This window comes from Helicoverpa zea, chromosome 4, assembly GCF_022581195.2.
Source record: "Helicoverpa zea isolate HzStark_Cry1AcR chromosome 4, ilHelZeax1.1, whole genome shotgun sequence".
Taxonomy (NCBI): domain Eukaryota; kingdom Metazoa; phylum Arthropoda; class Insecta; order Lepidoptera; family Noctuidae; genus Helicoverpa; species Helicoverpa zea.
In genome coordinates, this window is record NC_061455.1 from 4,755,822 (window position 1) to 4,777,273 (window position 21,452).

The 21,452-nt window shown below is 37.2% G+C and overlaps 1 protein-coding gene across 1 annotated transcript in view; it reads right to left on the reverse strand.

Moving 5' to 3' along the window:
- Positions 1-4,331: 4,331 nt before the first annotated feature.
- LOC124629509 (headcase protein) overlaps positions 4,332-21,452 on the reverse strand; it is a 66,051-nt gene continuing 48,930 nt past the window's right edge. Inside the window, exons 3-5 of the mRNA XM_047162905.1 lie at positions 14,443-14,631; positions 13,028-13,216; positions 4,332-12,907 (exon numbers count right to left, since the gene is read on the reverse strand). Of these exons, the coding sequence (XP_047018861.1) occupies positions 12,737-12,907; positions 13,028-13,216; positions 14,443-14,631 (549 nt within the window). The 3' untranslated portion in view covers positions 4,332-12,736. The remainder of the gene's footprint in view (positions 12,908-13,027; positions 13,217-14,442; positions 14,632-21,452) is intronic.

Here is a 21,452-nt window from a genome sequence, read left to right on the forward strand (position 1 = left end):
AACTTTTAGAAGGTTTTGTTACTGTATATACAAAGGATTAGATTTATTTCTGTCGGGAAGCTGATTGAATAACGTTTGAAGAAAAACTGAAAGTTAGGTAAGTAATTTATCATTTGTTTATGATTATTGCAATGACAGTTAATGTTTATGAAATGTAAATAGCATTATCAATGACGTGTACGAATAACATAATAAATGTAGGTGTAATTTAGATAATTACGTTAGGTACATCTATCTACTTTCTTACACTACTAAGATAAGCGATGATAAGAAAATTTAATTAATAAACAGGTACAGTCAATCGGAAACCATCATCAAAAAAACAAATAGGATCTATCGATACTTCATACAAAGAATAATCGACAGCGAACATCCCTATTTTTAATCCATATTAAATGTATACGAACCTCTTTAGAGCCAACAGGTACTGCTAAATAAATAAACCATAGAGTAAATGCAACTAGATTATAGTAGTGAACATAAAAATGTATTACATAGACGCAACACGCAGGATGCGATAAAGTTTTTATGTTTCACGTAAGCCCGGAAAATACCCTGAGGTCTTGCCCATTGCCCGGTTTATTGCCCAGCACTTTATGACTATCAAATTTCTGTAAACTCATGGTAAACATATCTTTACCTCCTCCTCCAATGACCACCACACTATGGTCATACAACCATGAAAATTTTACGGGGGAATGTAAGTGAAGGCGAGTATCAAGATTTTTATCGAGAAGGGTTGATAATCATGAGTGTTAATGTCGTTCTAATGAATATGTATCAGCATAATGTAAACTATGAGTAATTGTAAAGAAGGTATCACCTATTAAGTGCCTTGCAGTTAGTCATGATAGGTAAACCTACTGCTTACCAAAGAATCATGCGTATAAAATGATATCCGTACCTATTGATATGATTAATGCAGAAATTACTCGGTCGGTCTGTCTGCCAAAACAACTAAACTGATTGTTGTCATTTTAAATTGATATCTACAAAGATAGCCCAGAGCCTAAGAAAGAACATAGGCTACTTTTATCCGGCTACAAGAAGTAGGTATATTCCTCGGGATGGGTGTCGATCCGAGGGAAAATATGGTTGAAGATATATATCGGCCTGAATGCCGATATTTAATACATAACTACAAAATTTAAAATAAAACATTCCTGAAATACGATATCTTACTTATATTATAAATGTGAAAGTTTGTGAGAATGTATGGATGTATGTTTGTTATTCAATCACGCAAAAACGGCTGGACCGATTTGATTGAAATTCGGAACATAGATAGGTGATAACCTGGATTGACACATAGGCTACTTTTTATCAACACTCCACGCGGGCGAAGCCGCTGGCGGAAGCTAGTAATTGATAAATTAAGCATTATGTAGTTATCAGAAATAACAAAATTGTTCGCTGTTGTTATCAACACCGACTGTGGCTTGTGGCTTAATTCCACTAATTAATTTGTGGTTTTTGCGGTCCACCTCCCAAAAGTTACCTAGCTCGTATAACCAACTAACTCTTTAAGCTTACACGAATTACTAACACTTAAATATATCCACCATTTAAGTTTATCTAACTAAATTATCATTATACGAAAGACCTTTGCCTCCTTTTAGCTTTAAACGAGATTCGCAAATGCACAGCTCCATTTGCTAATTGTAATCGTAGATAACCACCCTTTGATTTAGTACTAGTCGTTCCCTACAGTGATGTCTATGTGAAAAAAGGATTATTATGAGCCCACATAAAAAGCCACTATTTAAATGAAACAATTACTTACCTAATAACTTCAGGTAAATATAGCTTTATCCTGCAGTTTCACTCCAGTCCTGAGGGAACCTCTTGAAGCAGTCAGATAAAATCCTATGAAACTGTTAATTCGCCTATCCTTTACAGTGTATTTAGGTATTAATTAACTATACAGACCTACATACATACATATTGATTTAAAATATAAGTACAGATAAAGTGAAGAACCCTGTAGTTGGAACTAAGCTTCTTGTTAACGGTAAGTAGCCATAAACAGATTATGTAGGATAACATTTATCACGTTCGATTCGAGCACGGGTCAGAGAGATAGAAAGTTAGCCTAAGTAAGGGTCTGTGTAAGATTATTATAACTTTTACTCGGACATTATGAAGATGTTTGATTATAGAAGGGGAATATTATGAGTTGTCCATCTGAGACAGTAGGTAATTTGTCTACCGTCCTACAAAACTATGTGTAACATATTTCAGTACGTACCCAAAACAGAATTACAACACTCTAATTACTGTATATCACTGTATTCGATACTAATCTAGCTCCATAGATAAAATCATTGTTTATGCAAACTCCAGCTACACCTTTTAAGCCTAATCACTTGATTACTGCTTACCCAAAATCCTCGCATTTTACACTGTGATGCAAATTAAATTACCCTTTAAACCGTATCGTGACGCATGTTCGCAAGTAGGTAATTCAGTAAGGTTATCTCGGAATTAGGAGCTCAGGATTAGGACTACAGAAACGTTGATTCTCCAAACGACGGATTTTAATCCTTTACGAGGGTGTGTGAGACATTGCTATGGTGTTTTCGAGACATTATTTACTCTGGTGAAAGGCTGGTTTAGTTGGAAGTTACCAGGAGCACATAAACTAGATGGAGCTAATACGGTGTGAGATTAGAGAAGTGACGCTTGAAATTGTTATGGTGTTTTCCAGATTCAGGCTCGAAAATGGGAAATCCGGTAACCTGTCTTTGTCTATTTGCAAGGTAGGACCACAGATTATATAATAGTTACTACGTAACAAATAAATCACTCCATACAAAAAAGTTCATACCTACTGTTATAAGCACCTACAAGTTCCCCAACTACCTACAAATTCCTAGCTGCGTTATAAAATGAACCTTAAAAGTTCGAGCGCTTGATTGTTATTCCAATGCGATAGCGCACAGTTCAGTGACCGCAACCGTGCCGCGGCCGCGCTTAGGGTTGCTTCTTACAATTTATTAACATTTAAGTAGGAAAACAAAGTTACGCTTATTTTAAGATAGCCTTTTTTAAAACTGAAAAGTAATATCAAGAATATTTTTCTTTAGTTAACTATTGTATTGCCTACTAAAATGGAGTATGGGTACATATTACTAAATATCACTTAATACGTAAGCATAGGTAAGTACTTAAGTAAAGCTTTCGTCAAAATCAAAGGCGGTTTCCAACTATTTTTCGAGCACAAGTGCCATACCCCATATGGTACAACTCCGTCGAGTGTTGATACATACTTACCTAAAATTGGTTTCTGCGTAGCGACACGCGTAATGTGCCGAGTCGTCATTAAGTTGGACCAGAACTATACCTACTTACACTTGAGATGTGTTTTGAGCTACAAAACTCACAATACAATTCATATAACTAAGTAGGTATCTAAAGTAAAATAAGTACCTAATGTTCTCTGTTGTTAAAATCATAAAGTAGATAAGTATTAATTTATTAAAAAAAAAATAGAATTACTAGATAAGTTCATAAATATAAAATGTTTCTAAATCTTACAATAGTCGCATATAAACCAACACAACTCAAAATAATCCATCAGTTTGTTAGGTAGCTTAAAAAACCTAACAAAAACCAACAGCATAACATGCCACGAAATAAAAATAATAATATTGGAGCGCGCGCGGCGCGTGTGACTGTTGAAAGCCCTGAGCCGCGTGGGGTTACCGGTAACCCAGCGAGCGGTAGGCATTTATCGCGCGCAAAGTACGTCGAGTGACAGAGGCCTGGTAGGACTATCGTGTGGTAAAGCTTAGAATTTGATGGATTCTGGTATTTACTAGTTTTTAGCATTTGTATACCTAAATATAGTACCTAGTTAATATTGATGTGCCTTAAGCGCACTACACACCAAAGCCTCCGACCCGGCGACGCAGCCCGCCGACACGACCCGGCGGCTTATGTTGAAAGAAGCATGTCGGCAACCTGCGTCCGCCTGCAATGACTAAAGCCGCCAACCTAGCCCGCCGACAAAATGTTGCCGACATATGCCGCCGGGCCGGCGTCGTTGGTGTGTATTGCGCTTTACATAGGTACTCATACGTTGATATCTTGTTACGCATTGGCTTTCATTGTGTGCATGCAAAAAGGACTTCTTGGCTTTCGTTTGCCTATCTCGAACAGGGTTCATTTTCAAAGGTCTTTTCGGTCATGGCCAACTTTTGCAATTTTGAAAAGCCTTAAATGTATGGTTGCATTTTGTTCTTCTCGTTTACTAACATCAAGAGTGAGTTTTATTGCATGATAGGTCAGGATAAAAATAATAGTAAAAACAATCCAAATAAAACACACGATTATATTTTTTATAGATTTTATTTTTATAAAGGTTTCATTGTATTTATCGTAGGTATAGTGTCATTTGAATATTTCATAGCTAAATCAGCTTTCCAATCGATAATGTGTAGTAGGCGATTACGTATAATTAAAAACAATGGTAATAAAAAAAGAAGTTGACAATCGAACAGTCTATGAAAACTGGTCTACAGTACAATTAGTAGAAATGAAAAAGTAACTTATTGGGTTATTCATTGTGCATTAAATAACTAAAAAAGGTAAATTATTAAAATTATTCTAACTTAAGTTAAAAGCTGCTAAACATAAATTGTAATAACGTGCCTAAATCGGCAAAGTAAATAAACGATTTTATGTAATATGGATTTATTTCAACTAGTTTTTTTTTTTCAATGTTTACTCAACATTTACGCCCTCCGCCGGCTATATTTAAATGTCTGACAAGCCGTTGAGTTGCCAATACAGTATTGGTACGAACGAACAAGATGCAGGCAGGGTTCAATAGAAAATGAGGAGACGCCGGCCGCGCCCCGCGTGCCGACACTGTCGACAACGCACTGCCAACGAACGCTCGCTAAAATAATTTCCATTCAATAACAGTCAAACAAAATTGGACTAAACAACAAGGAATTTGTACTTTGGGAGATGTGATATATAGAGAATCGACTAGGTCCTCATCAAAATGAATATTAAATACTTAATAAACATTGTATCAATAATATATAATATAAGCAATATAAAACGTAACATAATCGGAATACTAGACAATAATATAATTCTGCTAAATAACTGAAATAATTCAGGATGATCGTCGGTCTGTGAGGGGACTCGCGACAGTATGAACCGCGGGCGGGTTGGATAGTGAAGCCGACGGTACCGACTAGAATCGGCTTTCGAGGAGATCGCGCGATCCACGAGCCCTCCGCTACAGAACCAACAACACAGAATTGTCTAACAATATATCATAAATCGAATAGAATTAAAACTTTGCTAAGATTTTTGTACCGAAAAATGTATCTAGCGTCGTATTAAAATGATATGCTTGCGAACAGCAACACTTTGGTAATGATCACAACTGCAGGGATGCTGCCCGCTCGTCGCCCACGTAAACGAAAACAACATAATGCATCCCAAGTCAGTACCCACTACACATTCTGCTATTGATCAGTGTTGGCTGCTTGTTCGGTAGTACTGCGTTTTATCGATATCATATATTAATAATAAATGTCACAACATCAAGCCAGTATAAAAAACACTAAGCCTACTAAACCTACTACCTCAAAAACTCTTTTAAAGAGCAAACTTACACCTATTTTCGTAAAGTAACACAAAGTCCGCCCAAGTGGCGTACAATATCAGGATCCGTATAAAATATAACATGTTTTATTTTTTCGCCTCTCCAGTTTTATTACAATTTTCTGAAACAACCTTACAGCTAACTTCTCGCTTTCCTCAACTTTACAATAAAGACAATACAACGCTCACTATCGTTACAAAAATTAATAGCTTTTCCTCAATATTTTAAAATCGTTACAAAATGGAACTTTTTCATCTTAACTTTAGTCAGAATTATCTTATTTACTCTTAAAATTTTATTTGTGCCAATTCCTTACGCATCGACTCCGAATATACAAAAATATACGTTGAGACGTATCCAAGTTTTAATAATATCAATTTTCAATGGTATAGACGTATTTAATAGTATATTTTTTAAAACGATCCTTACCGATAAATCAAGCACTTATACTTTACTTAAAATTAATCAATTGGCGTTTCCATCTGAGCATCTCAGCATCGTTCCACGACTCTTACCTTATTTCAGTTAAATTGTAAGTAAACAAGAGATCATTATAGAAAAGAACACTTACATAACACATGACCACACTCATTATTAGTAAATATTACGAAGATATCCATTGTACCTACACAGGACAACGGAAATATTATAAAATATATCGAAGTTATTCATTCATTCAAACATACATTTATAGATATACACAGTTATGAAAAAATGCTTCATTAGTGTTGAGATGCTTTTAAAAGACATCCATGTTCAGTACATTTGTCATTTAGTCTGGCCGCGGAGTATCGCTATTATATTTTTTACTCGATAGACAAGCGATGAATCATCGCTGCGGTAATTACTCTGGTACGGCAATACGGCTGAAATATTTCACTTACATTTCTCCGTAACCAGGATCACCGAAGCGAACACGCTGCGGTTACATTAAAATGCATCGATATCATGCTGTTTTTTGCATTCCGATAAACGAAAATGTATCCAATTAGAGTGACTTTTACAAAGCATCCAATCAAATAGAAAATGCACAAATATTTAAAGACTTACTAGCCTAATTACACGATGACCTTAGAGCTGTTCGTCAAATGTTAAGATACAATCTTGAAGACAGTTCTCGTGAAATCCATATGAAATAGATGGGAGATGTTCCGACAAGATTGCCTCTCAGCGTTGGACGGACAATCGGTCTTACACAATACCTATTATCGCTGTGATACACGTACGAGATCGAGTCTCGTTTGTCTTACAAAAATACTACATCTACGTTTCCAGTAAAAAAAGTATATTACTTGATGTTTAATTTATGCATTATACATATTAATAGAAAAAGTTTATTACTAAATTACTCGTTACCGTTACGAAAGTACAAAAGTTTTAGTTATTACAAATTATGACACTCATACCCTGATGTACCCCGCGCATTACGTAGTATAATCGTTTAGTCTAATTGCTACGCAATAACTTAGTTATTATCATTAACCAATTCGTCACTTTATCACCAATTTTACATGTGCGTACAAAATGCTCCGGATTGGACGTCGGAGTCCGATTTCGCGAGAGTTCTGTCGGCTAACTAACTTGTATTGACTTACACCGTACGCGCGTACGCCGGGGTCGCCGAGGCAGCCTCGTCCGCCTACAGCCTAATGACTGTAATGTAATATCACCTTTCACAATCGTATCGCATTTGATAGTTTGGAGAGCAATTTACTTGAACTGGCCCGCTTCAGTATAAAAATAAACCGACCGAACTACAATTGATCAGACTTACCTACTGGTCCGTCTCAACTACTAAATGCGAACGAGCGCGACGTTAACCCTACCTATACAAGTTAATACAAAAGATTAATACGAACTTACTACATTAGTGTAGAAAACATCGAGTATCAAAATATAATTAACATGTTTTTGATTTGCATCTTTTTCACTAACCAATAACAGCCGTATACTAGAATCAGCCATGCGTTTTGGAAAATTTTGAGCTTATGGACGCCGGGTATCATTGGATGCTGAATGTCACATTGATAACCTGCCTCGGACCTGGGTCTGCCTTCAGTTTTACCTTACGCGAGATATAAAAGCGACATCCTATAAAAATATCAATGAAATGCTGCACGGCCCTTCTCATAAAGTTCTGTTGAATTTATTGCAAAGAGATTTTACTGTTTAAGTCATTATCCTTTGTGTTTAGTAGCAACCAATGCTCTGGTAGCATTTATTATTGGAATTATAGAGACATAAACATGCCATCGCTAGATTTGCGGTTTAATTGTGATTTTATTCGGTCGGTACAACAGAACGTTACGCATTGGACACGCGACGTCTACCGTTAAACATTTAATGTCAAAAGCGGCAGTGACGAAGGCAGGCATAACACCGAGTGCGTTTAATATACGTTACATATCACGGGAAAATTTCTAATTTAATTTCACATACTTGGGCGCGAGTGCACCACCTATGACCAGAATGTACACCATTCATAATAACAATACTCGCTTGGCACGAGATTACCATTACCGATAATCATTACAATGAAGAGAACAAGACAATGACTAAACTTAATTATAAGTGTGACCACAGACATTCATCCACATTCATACCAATTATTATTAATGAAAGAAAACCCTACGACTATAAATAAGAACTACAGTGGAAATAAGATTTGATTAAATCTATATTCAAAAGCGAGACGTATTATGCCGACGATGTAGTCCTACTTATTGAGTGCTAGAGGTACAATGTACGATTTCTAATAAGTATAGCATTCGATAAAATACGTGTCATAAAGTAATGAAGATCAAAATAATATAATATAATTATAGTTTTTTTTTTTTTTATAATAAGTAACAATTTTGCTCCTAAATTTTAACGAACATAAAACAAAATTCCTTTATATTATAAAAACCAATAAAACTGTTAATATTACATAATTCTGTCAAACAAAAACAATTGCGGTTATATTAGGATTACAGCAACTATTTCATAAAGATTACCTAAGATGAGGGTTAATTTTAATAGGTATGTATTTGATTTACTTTATAAAATTTGCAAAAGTAACAAATTGTTTCTTTGTACTTTTAAGCAATTCACTAAATTACACCACATTAAAATTCAACATGAAGAAATTCGAATGTCGGTTTCTAAATAAATTGTCATTAATTACAAAATTTAACAAATATGTGCAAATAAACTAAGAAAGTTGGCAACGTTTGTGTTAATTACATTTATTATTAAAACTGAACAAGTAACTAAGTGTCTAAAATATGAATAATCAAACACATATTCAGATTATGTATCGTTTGTGTACGAAAGTTAGGAAAGACCGAACTATTGTCCAGATGAACGTACATCTGTGTACTATTCAATTATCTATACAACCTTTGAAGTGTCAATAAAATCTTCAAAATAATAAACATACTCTAAAAGAGCTCAATTTGTAGGGGAGCTATAAATGAAGATATACTCATATCATTTCAAATAAAACGGGACAAATACTGTAAAATGTTCAACTGCTCCACGATATGAGGTCCGACAGAGCTGAATCCCAGGATATTATTTTTCAGTGGCTACGATAAACATTTACTCTGGATTGTATATTTTCGCAGTCGAGTACACAACTTTGTCACTGTGTGTACTGCGACTCATAACTGTAAATATTCTCTTAACACAATTTCTGGAACCTCTCTGCTTGACACTATAATTTACTATTTTTTTTTGTATCTAAAGAGGTAATGTTTGTCAAAGATTCATCAATATTGAAATATCTATAAAATATGAAACAAACAGCCTTATTATTGATTCAGAGAACTTTGATATAAACGTCTTATTGGAATTTGTTTTCAATATGGCGTTTGAAAATACTTTGTTTTTGTACCGGATAGAGGGGGGAGTCAATGACTTGATACTTTCGATGAGTCACCGTAAACGTAGTACCTACTATGATTATACATCTACATAGATGGCTCTGTATTTGACTATTAAACAATATGATTTTATAATTTGTGTCGACTATGCGAGCTCGCGGCACGAACGCACCACACTTACTTTTGTACATGGCCACCATCAGATGATCTGGTTCATTTTTAATATTTTTCTAAATATACCAACAACAGCTCGTCTTAATCTTTTTTTTTTTCAAATACTTTATTGGATACATACATTTATTTAAATGTATATTTAAACTTTTAAATATAATTCTATATTCGAACGAGCAAACTTCGATAAAATTAAAATTGATTAACATATGTTGTGTGTTCGTGTCGCGGCCGGAACGCTTTAAAATAAGTAGGGATCTTTGATATTATTGAAATTATGTACTATCGATTTACTGCTAAACTAGAAATATGCAATAATATCTCATTAAATACTTTTTGTTAAGCATCTGCGTGTAGTAGAATAAACGGCATATTTACAAATATTACGCCATGCTATGATAAATGTCTTGTCTGAGATATATTTTAAATCTTAGAATAACTTTTAAGCAGAGGATACTAATATAAAAATATGTAAGAGGTATTACAACCACACAAGGCGACCGGCGACTATAGTCCGACGGATGTGCGCAAGCGACGATCAACATTGCATCGTTAAATATTTTATGAAAGCTCAAATTGATGATTTTTATTATTATGTCCGCGTTAATTTCTAATAATTGAATAATTTTAAAGCGTAAAAGCAGCTGCCAAACTGTGTTAGCGAGTTTATTTTACTATGCGAGGTTGATTCTACTAAATTTCCTTAAACGGGAGCTCAATATATTTTAGCTATCTTTGGATCTTTTCCAGTCTTAAAAAAACTACTGAATAAATGCTAGACAGTGATAGCTTATAGCTAAAAATGGAAATCTAAAGCTTTCAATAAATACTTAACAAGCGTGTCCGTGCTGTTGAAATTTGAACCTTATGTGTGTGGACATAGAAGCCAGTCTGCCGTCCACTCAAACCGTGCCGTGATGACGATGACGTAATGAGGTGCAGTGATGCGGATGATGGCGTGATGTGTTATGAAGGTGAGCCTATAACTACACAACAGCACTAACTAGTCGTAGTCAGTCCAAAAAAAGAACAAATACAGTACCTAGTTTTGATTTTGTGGTCTGAGTTGGGAATATCGACATGAGTAGAGCAATATTTATTTAGTACGTTATTTTTTTGGCATGATTTTTAAAGAATGTTTTATCAAAATATTTTTGTTGATCTATTGTTTAAAAAATATATCAAAAACTACCAACAGTCAGACCAAAGAATTTTGACAGAACTAGGCAATGTATCGATTAGATTAGTAAAATGTAAATGGCAGTATCGATTTAAGAAGGATAATGCGAAAAATTTTTACCTATAAAAAGTGTCAAGTCTTCATTAGAATTATTGCCTAACATTGCGGACATCCGCTCATTTTATCACTTTATCTGTATACTCCCCTATCGCCTAACTATCCGCACCACTTTTTAGTTGTTATTATATTTCATTAATCGCTAAACACGCACTATTACTAAGAATTATCACTTGTAATCACTTTGCGAGTAATAAGTATCAAATGTATAAAAACCTTACCTAAAACATTAACATTAAACAGTTACTGAGTAAGTCCGTTCATCACTTAAACGCTTAGTAAATGTCGAAGCGCTATTCACTTACAAATAAATAGACATTCATGATAATAAGAAAAACCCTTAAACCTAAACTATTCAGATAGCCAAACGTATAGACGATAGTATTAAAAAAAAACGTTTATTCTTTGTTAAGAATTAAACTTCTCTCAATGATTAACGGTATTCACTTTTTTTAAAATTTTATTCCAAAGGAGTATTTCACCTTCTTTCAACTGATATGGCACTATTCCAAAAAGTTTATATTTGAATATTTTTTTTATAATTCCTCATGCAGTCCGTTAATCAATGAGATATAAATATTTAGAAACCTATGTAAAACAACAATTCGACATTACATAAGCCTACAATAAATGTAAGTCATAGATATAGACAGGCTAATCATATTATTGGTGACACAGCAATTAGGTACTTACATTTAAAATCCTCTACCATTACTGTTTAAATAAGGTATGTATGTGAAAATACAATAAGTAAATGAAACTGATATTAAAGACGATAACCTAACATGGCATCTTCAGCAGAAGTAGACTTCCCTTACACTGCAAAGTGCCATTTGGTGGGAGGAAATAAAAGTTCACAATAAACCTACGAAAATATTGTATAACACTTAAGTTAGGTTTAAAATTTTGCTAAAATAAAACATAACTAATAAACTAAATTGAACTAAACAACACTCCACGCGAACGCCCCTATCAGATAGGGTCATCAGTATCACTGAAATACAAGGTAATCAATAATTTAAAACTCACGCCGTTTACTTCTCCAAATGGAAATATACTTCCCAATTTAAGATTGATCCGAAACAAAAAATGCAATTTCTGGCATCACTAAACCGCTAATTATTATTTTCGTTAAAAAATCAACTCCCAATCAACAAAGTGCAAAATAAAATTAAAATAAAATCAATAGTACAATCTAAACTGACACATAAAATTATTATCAATAATACCAACTTAATTTAACAGAAATTATGTCTAGCGTCATCGGACGCAGTTAAAGTTCAAGAAACAAACATCGCAACACAGAAAAGTCTATCGGCGCGTCAGATCCAGCACAGCACAGGATTAAGCAATCTGATTCAAGTAGTCGATGAAGTCGTTGGAAAACAGCTGCAGCGAGGGCTCTGCGAGCGGCGTGCGGCGCGGGATGCCGCAGCCGCCGCCCAGCCGCTCCATGGGCCGCTCCACCGTGCGCTCCACGGGCTTGGGGCGCAGCGTGGCCAAATAGCGCTCGGCCAGCGATTCGCCCAGGCTCATGGCCAGCGTTTCGGGGCTGACTCCTAGCAGGGACAACGACTCGGTGAGGCTCGCGAGGGTAGGCGCGAGGTACTTGGTAGCGGGTTCTTCAGCGGGCGGGTCTTGTGAGCGGGAGGCCATGCTAGTGTTGATGACGGGACGCAGCGCGGGCGGGGAGGCGCGGCGCGGAGGCGACGGCGCCAGGCCCCACGTGTCGGAAGCAGGGGGGGTGCCAGGAGAGCCTCCTGGCACCGCCGACTGTTATGGCCACTGCTGGAACAGCGGGAAGGCCCTCTTTGTGAAGCAGTAGCTGAGCGGCTTGACGAAGTGGGTGTCGAGCACGCGGCAGTGCGGGCACGTCACTGGGTGCGAGTAGTCGGAATAGTTTAGCCGCTGCTGTGGGTGGAGCAGGGCTTTGAAGCAGTTGTTGCACTGTAGACAAAAGAAATATAGTTTATTACACACAACCTTTACAATAAATGCATAATATCTAAATAGACAAGCTTCCAATGTACAAAGCATTTTTCTACGCCCTTATTAAGTGACTCTCACCTTCAATCTTTCAGCGCAGCACGGCGTAGCCATGAAGATATCATAAGAGTACATGGTGCCGAGCACCAGCGAGGAGCCGTCCCACTTCTGTCCGCAGAACCGGCAGCGGATGGTGCGCTCAGGGTCGCACCGCTCCAGGCAGCCCATGCACACGCACGTCAGGTATTGCGTGCGACCTTCCACTTTCACCTGTAGGACAATAAAGGTATTTAGCATATACACCACCTGGGTTCTCCGAAGAACTAGCCTTCTAAGAGCGTGTACATTAATAAATCAAAAGTTGTGATTAAATGCAAGATATCAGTTTTTTTTTTGTTGTTGTTCTGTCTCCTAAGATTTTAACAGTATGATATACCAAGTGCAACAAAGAAGTTACAAAACTTTCTTTTTTTGTTCTTAGGTTACATCAGTTGAGCTGAGTCCGGGATTTGGGACCGTGCCCGGACCTTCGTCACGGTGAACTGAATACCGATACCAACGAACTATGATCAAGGAAATGTCAGTCAGTCAGTCAGTCAGTCATCTGTCAGTACTGAGAAACATGCATAGCAGTGCTTTCTAGAACCTTCCTATTTGCCTAATGATAACAGGTGAACTCATGGTGTGAGGTGAAATGCTTTATCATTTGTTTTCATATTCGCGTTAAGAATACGTAAGCTAGTTATCAAATACACTAATGAGCGAATTATGTAACTTTCTTTGATTAAACAAAAGCATTTATATGAGAATTATTCAAAAATAAAAATATTTTTTTACATGTTTGTATAAGTCAATCACATGAACTGAGTTGGAATGGACTGGATACCCCGAGATAAATCAACCAATCTGACAGGCATTGGATGGTTTAATATTTACGACGACTTCTGTCAGGCTTTATCCTACACTATAGTTCAAATATGGACCTAAAATGTTAAAGTTTAAAGCTTTTATATGAATTGTGTAGAAACACACGACTATCGGGGGCTCCATGCTAATTCTAAGGGCAAACAAAAGCGAGAGGCGACTCGTCTCTAATCCGACGAACAAACAACTTCACAAGACCTGTATGACTACGTTTGTCTCGTAAACAAACTGCAACATCTTATTTAAGTTTTCGTACTTAAAACGGCTGGCTTATTGCTGTTTTTATTACGTGTCAGCAATTTAAAATTTGAATGTGAGAAGTTTTGGCGTCGGATTCAGTACGGAGTTAATATTATTATTATACAGAAATGAGTTGCCTTAGGGCTGTATTTAGATTTTCTGTTATATGAGGTAGGATAAAAAGGTGGAGCTAAAAATTGCCTTGTTGGACTCTTCGTGTAAATTCTCACAAAACTGCAATGCTCAGGCCCTTTAGGAGAAATGGTCCTTCGGTCTTCATTGACAAAATGTCAGATTATTGTAGGAAATAATTTATAAATGTAAATACATACCTCAACAGCGCCGCTGTTATGTTGGCGCGGGCTCAAGAAGAAAGTCCCATCGACCAGTGGATACCGGTCGAAGACATGCAGGGTCTCCTTGCAGAGCGCGCAGGTCACCCTAGGCTTGTGCTGTCCAGCCAGCGTCGACAGGATGAATAGCCGCGTGTCGTCGTTGCCATGGTTGCCCTCGTCCTCAATCTATAACAAAAGAAGCGACATGGTAAGAAATAAATTGGATAAGCCAACATCGAGTAAACATTTCGAGTTTGCCGTAACTGCTAAATCCGCCTTAGAAATTGAAATCATGACAAGAAGCTTTTCTTGTAAGCATAATAATGCCCTCAAAGTGATAATACAGCTAATAACCGTAATTTTCTACCAAAAACAATAGAGAAGCACGCCCCTATTCGCCCAGGGCGCAGACGTTATTGTAAATCCACGCCCGCAATTTCAATATTTCATATCCCCACATTTACATATTACGATTAATGCATCCACCCACGACACTTACCGCAGCAACTCTCCCTTCGTAATAACACAAGTAAATGACTGCATAAAGTTGAATAATGAAAGGCTGAAAGGCAATTACGCTGAATTCGGAGTCGAAGTCAAACAAAGGCTCACGAGCCACGGAGATCGATTGTGAAGCACAATTCGTTCACGTACGAGCAATTTGTGAGAGCGAATAATAATGAAAGTTTAACGAGTTACTGTTGCAGCGTAGGCACAGCGGAACGCCTTAATTAAACATAATATTATGAGCTGTCAAAGCGTAATACGTCCAAACCCATTTTCTAGCCAACGACGTATTGATTAACCAAGCATTGTTCCTCCTTTGGGTGCATGATCATGTCTGGCAAGTCAGCCAGACTCGTTTACAACTGAAATTAATATTATCGGCCAGTTAATTGTCTACACGCTGACTACACATGAAACAGAATGCTAGATGCATAAGTAAGGAACTCTTCTTACATTCCAGTATGCATTTATTGATGCTAGGCATTCCTATCTATTATTAGAGTGACGTCGTGACACCAGGAACACATAAACGTACCCGGCGAGAGCGTTGACCTACGCAAACAAACTCAGTATGATTTGCAGTATAGTGCAGTGCAGTTTGCCAAGAGACGAGCGGGCGGGGGCGGGCCATCCGGCATAGCAAACACCGCCGCGATATCTTGCTACCCAACTCCAACACGAGCGCCGTCTATTCCGGTCGTGTCGAACATTTTGTTATTTAACCGATGATCATAACATTCGCCACCGAATGTTAATGCTCCTCTCCATTTGTAAATTGCAATCGTCAGACTGGTGTTGTCGTTTGAACGTGATAAATAACTGGCCGCGAGTGCCGCCTGTGCGGGACTCGCGTGATTGATTCAACCGAGCAGCTGCTCACACGACACGTAGCTACTTTATGATTGATAACACTGAATCGCGAGACCACTTTGTTGGGTGAGAGAAACGCGACGCTGCACCCACTGGCTAATGAAACGTCTATGAATTACCGTGTTAATTAAAACGGCGCTAGACTCAACGCCTTAGGACTAATGAGTGACAATTAAATTGTTAAGTGTCGCGCACACGACAGTTTAGTGAGGTTGCAGGTCCCGGGCGTCGAACCCGCGGTGAGTGCTGCAAACTTGCACAATTTACTTTTGTTCTGCAAGATTGATGAGCACTCCGACGCAGACTATTTATTTACTCAATCCGATCACGCTTTGTCTCGCAATCGTCGCCTTTTATAGTTGTCTACGATGACTCGGCGAGGCACTAAACCGGCACATAAAACTTTCAGCCGAGCTTAGTAAAGTGCATGTCCTTTACGTAGGTAAAACCAGATATAGGAATAGAGCAGAAAGCGATTTGGTCTAGCATGGAGTCAGTTAACAAGAGCGCCCGAGCCATTCGACTGGCGTAGACGATCGTAGCTTCCTCTAATTACGTCTACTGAATTTACATAGTGCGGGGAAACTTGGCAGCCAGTAAACTTTGCGGTTTCAATGGTGTCGAAACGTTCCGATCCCAACCGCCGTATCCTCGAAACGACTTCCGTAACAGAACAGTTTTAAAATAAAATTAAACTTAAACAAAGAATTTTGCATTACCGGAATAACGCACAAAGATGTGATTCGTTGTCGCACAAATTTAATCGTGGTTCTGTTCGTTTGTTTCGATGTTCAAACAACAAGAGCGAGAAGAGCTCGTTTCGACGAGGAGACGAGAGCTATGGAGAGTGCTCGAAGCGTCGTTAGTACTTCACGTCCCGCAGAACGAATGTACACACATTAAAACTTTCCGAATTGAAGGTGACGCAATAATTAAAGAGCCGCACGGGGTGCCACCCTACACGCAGAGCTTTTACTGCACCCGGGAAATGGAAAACAACAGTATCAGATCAACATTACTTAAATCACAGTCTCCGGTACTATAACGAATATTCAACGGAACAATTTTAAATATAGTCATCAAATATCAACAAATGCTTTCCATATTTGCTGAAAAGTAAAATAAAAGTAGTAAGCAAAGTGGATTCGCTTTTCATTTGTATTTTCTCTTAATAAACAGTTGTAAAGGTATTCACGCTACACTGTCAACATCGTTTCCCATTGTTCTTAGTATCTATGTACTCAGTAAAACGTTCGCAAACGAGCTTTTATTATAAAACAGCAGACATAGCCGACCTTAGGTTGAATAACGACGATAAATCTGGATTGTACCCAGGGGTGGCTTATTTTTAATTAGCCAAATGAAACTTTTCCTATTATATTTCGCCGTCGTCGGCAGTGAACACTTAAATATAGTAAAGATAAAAATTAAATACAATGTGCAGCGAGCGAGTGCTGAAAGGCTGAGGAAAAATGTGAAACCTCGCCACAATCCAATTAGCCGCAACAAGATATCCAATACTATGGATCTGATAGCAGCAAAATTATTTAATTGAATTTTTAAACGGATCGATTGCTGACTAAGCATTGTAGATAGCGATTATGATGTTGAATGAAGAAAGCTATTCAGACGTTAAAATATTTGGAGTGATGGTAAAAGGGGGAAGCAATTTTTCAGCAGTGCCATCTCAAACAATAAGTCTGGGAGCGGATGGCGGATGGTATTTGTGGGGCTCGATACATTTATCGTGACGGCTGCGTTGCGTTCGCCTCGTGTTTGCCATTGTCTGAGAGCTTCACGTTAATACTTTGCTCTTTGTATCAGCGTATTCTATAGTAATGCAATTGCAGTATTTTGCACAACTTTCTTGAACATTCGCGCTCTGTCAAGCATGTTTCGGTTGAAGTTTTGTTTAGAATATAAGCACTCAAATCACTAACAAGATGTATTTATGTTGGAGTTAGTACAGAAAGTTTTATCTCGCAAGATAAATGAGAATAACACAGTGAATGCTATCTGAATCACAGTTACCTAGCCCGGAGCACAGGGCAACGTAGATTACCAACTTTCTAAAGGAAATTATGGTTTTATTCCATCACACTGGTTATTTTCAAGCGTAACTTGTCTGCTCATCAGTATTCGACTGTCAAAGGACGCAGCGGTTTATGTAAATCTTGAGCATTTATTACGCTTGCAACTCTGTAAACGTCGATACTCGAGGCGAGCGGGGAATTCATGAAGCGAACAATTTGTTAATCTTCGCAAAGAGAAATACCTCAAAGAGGAACGTGAGGGCCGGTATTGAAGGCATTTCGTGTACGGATATTTGTGAAATGTTGTCTACACGTGCGTATTAAGTGTGAATATTTTGCCAAAAATTCAAATGTCTTGCGAGACATTTTCTCGCGTGAATTAGTCGCGTCCCGACATTCCACATTACGCGGTGATGCTCGCGATGTGAATGTCGAGATATTGTCGACTGACAAAAGGCATCTTAATTCGACGCTAACTGGCGTCGAGAAAACTGACGTGCAGTCCATATATCTTAAGAGATCTTAAAATTGAACTATGCAACAAAGTCGTTATTATTTTATTGCTCCGTCTCCGGGGGATATGAAGTGTCTGAAGAACCGAGTCTCAAGTTAAGTAAAATTTAGATTCAAATGGGTGTTAAAAATGTTCGAAAGAACCGAGTGGGTGTTCGGGGTGTTTTGATGCGATTTTGATGAGGTTCCCGTCGAATGCTGCCCGAGACTGAACGGTGACATTTTTATTAAAATGTTGTCTGACAATAAAACGATGTTCGATGAACGAGATGTCGTAAATTCTTCGGAGGTAATTGATTGCGTCCCTGTCCGAATTCACCGGCTTGTTTGAATGCTGCAATTGGAATGAAAAAAACTGATATTGCTAAAAGAATGGGAACGTAGTGAATGTTGCGTTGTTCTGTTGAGCCGCAGACGAGACGTTTCGTTCTCGCTACATGGAAAACTACTTATCCTAACTTGGTTTTATCGTTAGCAGGATTGTTATGTCAGTACTGGCCATTCAGAGAACGCGTCATTAGTGCCACGTAGATAATGTGCCCTTGGTTTTATACTTAGCTATTTAATAAATAAAATAACATGCTTACAGTTGTCATTCGCGACCTCTTTTTCCATTGTATAACTGTCATTAGAGCCCGAGATATGTGCATTTAATTGCCGCCTAATGCACGAAATTTGAGGCCGTCCATAATTCTTGCATCCTCTAGGTTATAATATTTGTTTGGAGGCTAAGCTATCCATGCTAATTAACGATCTGTTATTTCATTTCATATTGCTGTACCTACAGCAAAAAAAAAATAACTAGCCGCGCGAAAGTACCTCATCTGCCATGCATTCACCAAAACCGTTTGAATACAAACATGAAAAAAATACGTTTTCAATTTCCACAAGTACTGGTACGGTTCTATCCATCATATTAGTTATTTCGAGTAGCGCCAAACTCATTCACTTAGCAAACATCAGTTGAGCGTTTGCTCTGTTAGTTTGTTACATACGCCTACATAAGCGTGCAATGTTCATGAATAGTCCATGAATATGCATTTATCTATGTTAAATGAACTTAAAAACTAAAGTTAAGCCTTCATGTGGTGGATCTAAAAATATTTTTTAACAGAAAATATTTTATTTCATAGGACGTGTACAAAACAAAGTGATCTATTTTCTAATGCTAACGCTCAACACTTCTCCGTGTGAGAGGAGGCCTGTGTCCAGCAATGGAACGATAAAAAGGTTGTAACAGGGTATTTCCAAATGAGACCCTAAACAAACGATTATTCCGCCTCTCTGAATTCCGAAATCTCATTCAGTATCGAAGAGCTACCAAACCTCCATAAGGATAACGTCAGCTGTCAAATATTGACTATCGGTAAAACAACAAACATCAATATGAAATCGATTAAGAAAAATCGATAATCGCAATCGTTTCGCCATAAGGTAATATTTATTCTGAGACTATATAGTCATGAGTGTTGTCGCGATAGTTCTCAACGTGGTGAGCCACGTGCGCTCGCGCACCCAGCTGAGTCAATACATGTGTATGTAGAAATGTCTGTCTGTTGGTCTATCTGATATGTCTAGTGGGATCTACACTTATCTTCAAATGGACACAACAGTCTTTGTTGATACTATTTTTCATAAGTAAAATGTATTTATGGAACCGTCCCATAGAACTGAGTAATGCTTTCTGCCAGGCCCAGTATGGCAAAGGATATAAAATATTCAAGAGACATATTTGTTTATTAACCCATTAAACAATTAATTGAGCTATTAAATACTAAGATAATTGTCTAATTTTATCTGTGCAGATGTACGACCGATCTGTGGTATGAATCGTAAGTACAACTAGTAAACATCTTTATTATTTCCAACTGCAATCGTATTACCCGTAAATTGTATTTTTACGACTTGTTTTAGGGTCTGAGTCATGTTCTGACGGTCGTACGAGTAATCAGACGAAGAAAAATATACCAATGTTGTGTAATTTCAAACATTTGCAAAAATTTGATACATTCGACAAAATTGTAGCTCAGTATAAATAAACACATTTCACATCACTAATTTTATATCCCACGTTTACGATGAAACATTATGAGGTATGACAGCCAAAAGTATCCAAAGTTATTACTTTACATATCTGAAATCATAACAGAGATTAAAATTATCTGGGTAAATGCTTGTGGAACAATTTTCATGCTAATGTTTAGAAAAAGGTTCTTAGTTCGAGATTTTGGTAAGTGTCCAAGGGAATAAAGAGATTTATTTGATACATTTATTAGTTTTCGCTAGCTCCGTTTTGCGCTGACTGCGTCGTTTAAACTTGATTTTATGTGCACTAGAAATACTGCAGTCATTTAGTACCCATACAAACAAGTAGTGCTTCAAAAGGCTAAATATACATAAACACAATTATGTCTTTGTAAATCGTTTTGTGTTCAAATAGACAGAAAAGATTTATTTAGCAATTCTATTTTTACTTAATTGTACTAAAGCGAGCAGCTTTAAAATGTTACCAAGAATGCTTTATTATCTGTGTAGGATCAATTATCATCAATTGTAGAATATTCATGGTAATTTTTACGAGAAAGGCCTCAAAGGAACGGCTGCGCTCAAAGGGATGCAAAGCGTTTAGATGCAATAACATGCAGGATACAAACGCCACAATAGTTCAGATATTCACATGTTCATAGCAATGTCGGAACCACATGAGAAAAATTGTATCGAACTAATACTTTAATTTTACAGAAATGCGTATGGACATTTTCTTTTCTTCAGGAATAAAAATGGAGCAACGACTGAGTCACCATTATTTCATTTTATAGATAACAGGTAAAATGTATGCAACTTTTTATCTTTGTGATTATTCGGAATTTCGATAGGAGGTGATTCTATTCTGAATATGGTTTCCAGAATTTTATTTTAATTTTTTACAAATTAAATCAGCTTACAAGTTTCAAATGTTTTGTACTTTTAGTTGTGATGTGCATTTGCATACTTAAGCGAATGTGTAGTTTAAGTAATACCATATTCCTAGAACACCGACAAGTGACAAGTAAACGGCCTCAAAATATTTGTATCACCCATTAC